Source organism: Aplysia californica, unplaced genomic scaffold (genome assembly GCF_000002075.1).
Source record: "Aplysia californica isolate F4 #8 unplaced genomic scaffold, AplCal3.0 scaffold00386, whole genome shotgun sequence".
Taxonomy (NCBI): domain Eukaryota; kingdom Metazoa; phylum Mollusca; class Gastropoda; order Aplysiida; family Aplysiidae; genus Aplysia; species Aplysia californica.
The window spans coordinates 83,670-85,312 of record NW_004797656.1 but is presented as its reverse complement, the minus strand read 5'-3'; the positions used below and the strand labels follow the sequence as shown (position 1 = coordinate 85,312).

The 1,643-nt window shown below is 37.8% G+C and overlaps 1 protein-coding gene across 1 annotated transcript in view; it reads right to left on the bottom strand.

The window, feature by feature from the left end:
- Positions 1 to 614: 614 nt before the first annotated feature.
- Positions 615 to 1,643, bottom strand: part of LOC101864080 (protein PBDC1) — a 13,487-nt gene continuing 12,458 nt past the window's right edge. Inside the window, exon 6 of the mRNA XM_005103669.3 lies at positions 615 to 1,466. Coding sequence (XP_005103726.1) covers positions 1,372 to 1,466 — 95 coding nt within the window. The 3' untranslated portion in view covers positions 615 to 1,371. The remainder of the gene's footprint in view (positions 1,467 to 1,643) is intronic.

Genomic DNA, 1,643 nt, shown 5'->3' with positions numbered 1-1,643 from the left:
CAACATTACTGCCATGCGATCAAGCATTGGCTCATTAAAGAGGACTAGCCCTGGTGGAATCTCCGGCTGCTGACACCGCCTATTTTCTCAGTTACCAAAATAACATTAACAACAAGTGTAATAAGCCATCCTGCAGCCAGGATTCGTGTGTGTGTAGTGGGGGTTGCATGCAGAACACCCCCTTTGGAAAATTCAATCGGCAGCACCATTCACCTAACAGCAATCAAAGCTCGCTTCCCTTGGGGTTAGGTGGACATCACTGTTTTTATTTTTATGATGATGCTATCTGAGGAGACAATCTGAGATTACCATTTTTTTTCCTCAACAACTGATGGCTGTCTAGAACAAGTGCTACTGTGGTTTGTTTTTAAGAATAAGGAGAGAACCTCCATCTTTCCTCTGGAATGAGCATCACCTATGTGAAAATTTCAACAAATAAATACTGGGAAGCTAACCAGAAGGAGTCGAGTCCTGCTCCATGAAACCCCCATAAGGCCCCATCCATTTAAGAGCCAGCTGGTTTAGTCTTCCACCACCTGGGTTCTGATGTCAAGCAAGACCACTACCGATACATTCATTTCCACAACAAAACAGAATAAGTCCACTCATTTGTATTCTCTTCCTTCTCTTTAGATAATTTTAATTATAAAAACAGGGTCAGCATTCCAAAAATAAAATAATAGAAAACCTTGCCTACAACATTTAAAAAAGAACAGGGGCATAATGCAAATATTCTGAGCCTGGTGTAGCCAGATCACAAGCATGTTTCTGTATCTTGATACAACTGTACCTCTATTCCACTTTTGAAATAAACCAATGCCCAGTAAAAAGAATTTTTTCTCGAAAGATTCGTGCCAAGCTAGAACTTTCAACCAGTGCCGCCAGCACAGACCCTACACTTTGAATGGAAAGGCAACAAAGGAAAGATTTGCACACACAAACCCCCCCCCCCCCCCCAAAAAAAAGCAACTCCAAAATACACAAAAAACCCAATCTGAAACAAACATGACAGCCAATCAATGTCCACTAATTTTCAATTTCCTGTGACACCAGACAAATACTTAAATATGGTTTTGACTTATCATTTACATTGTATAATAGCAGATTCAGTATAATAATAGCACAATTCAGATTTACACTACTTTATTTGTTGAGGCTTTTGCAAGCTGCTGCCACAATAAGTAAAAAAAAGTAAACCTCTGCTAAAAAGTAGGCAATCAGTTAAAATAAAATTACGTTTGGAAGCTTGACAGTCTTCTCACTCCTTTTTCTTTAAGTTGTTCTATCCCAAGGAGTCATCATAGTATAGAAGGTTTTTTCTTTTACCGAAAATATCTACAACATGACACACAATTAAAATTTCAAATAATGCTAGGATTTATCATCAGTCTTTTTTCTACAGAGGGGTGTATTGAATCCTTCTTTGTTTCTTGCAATTTCTATTGCCAGGAACTGGGCTCTGACACCTGGAAGGAAAAAAAAAGACATCATGTTTTACAACTTCAGAATCATTTTTTTTTAAAATCCACAAACAGCAAATGAGTGGTGGCACAGAAAAACCAAAGCCTTGTCAAAAACTTCGCTTCCTGAATATAATGTAGATTTCATTTTTTCAAAAATATGTTACGGTTTTTTAAAGTGTT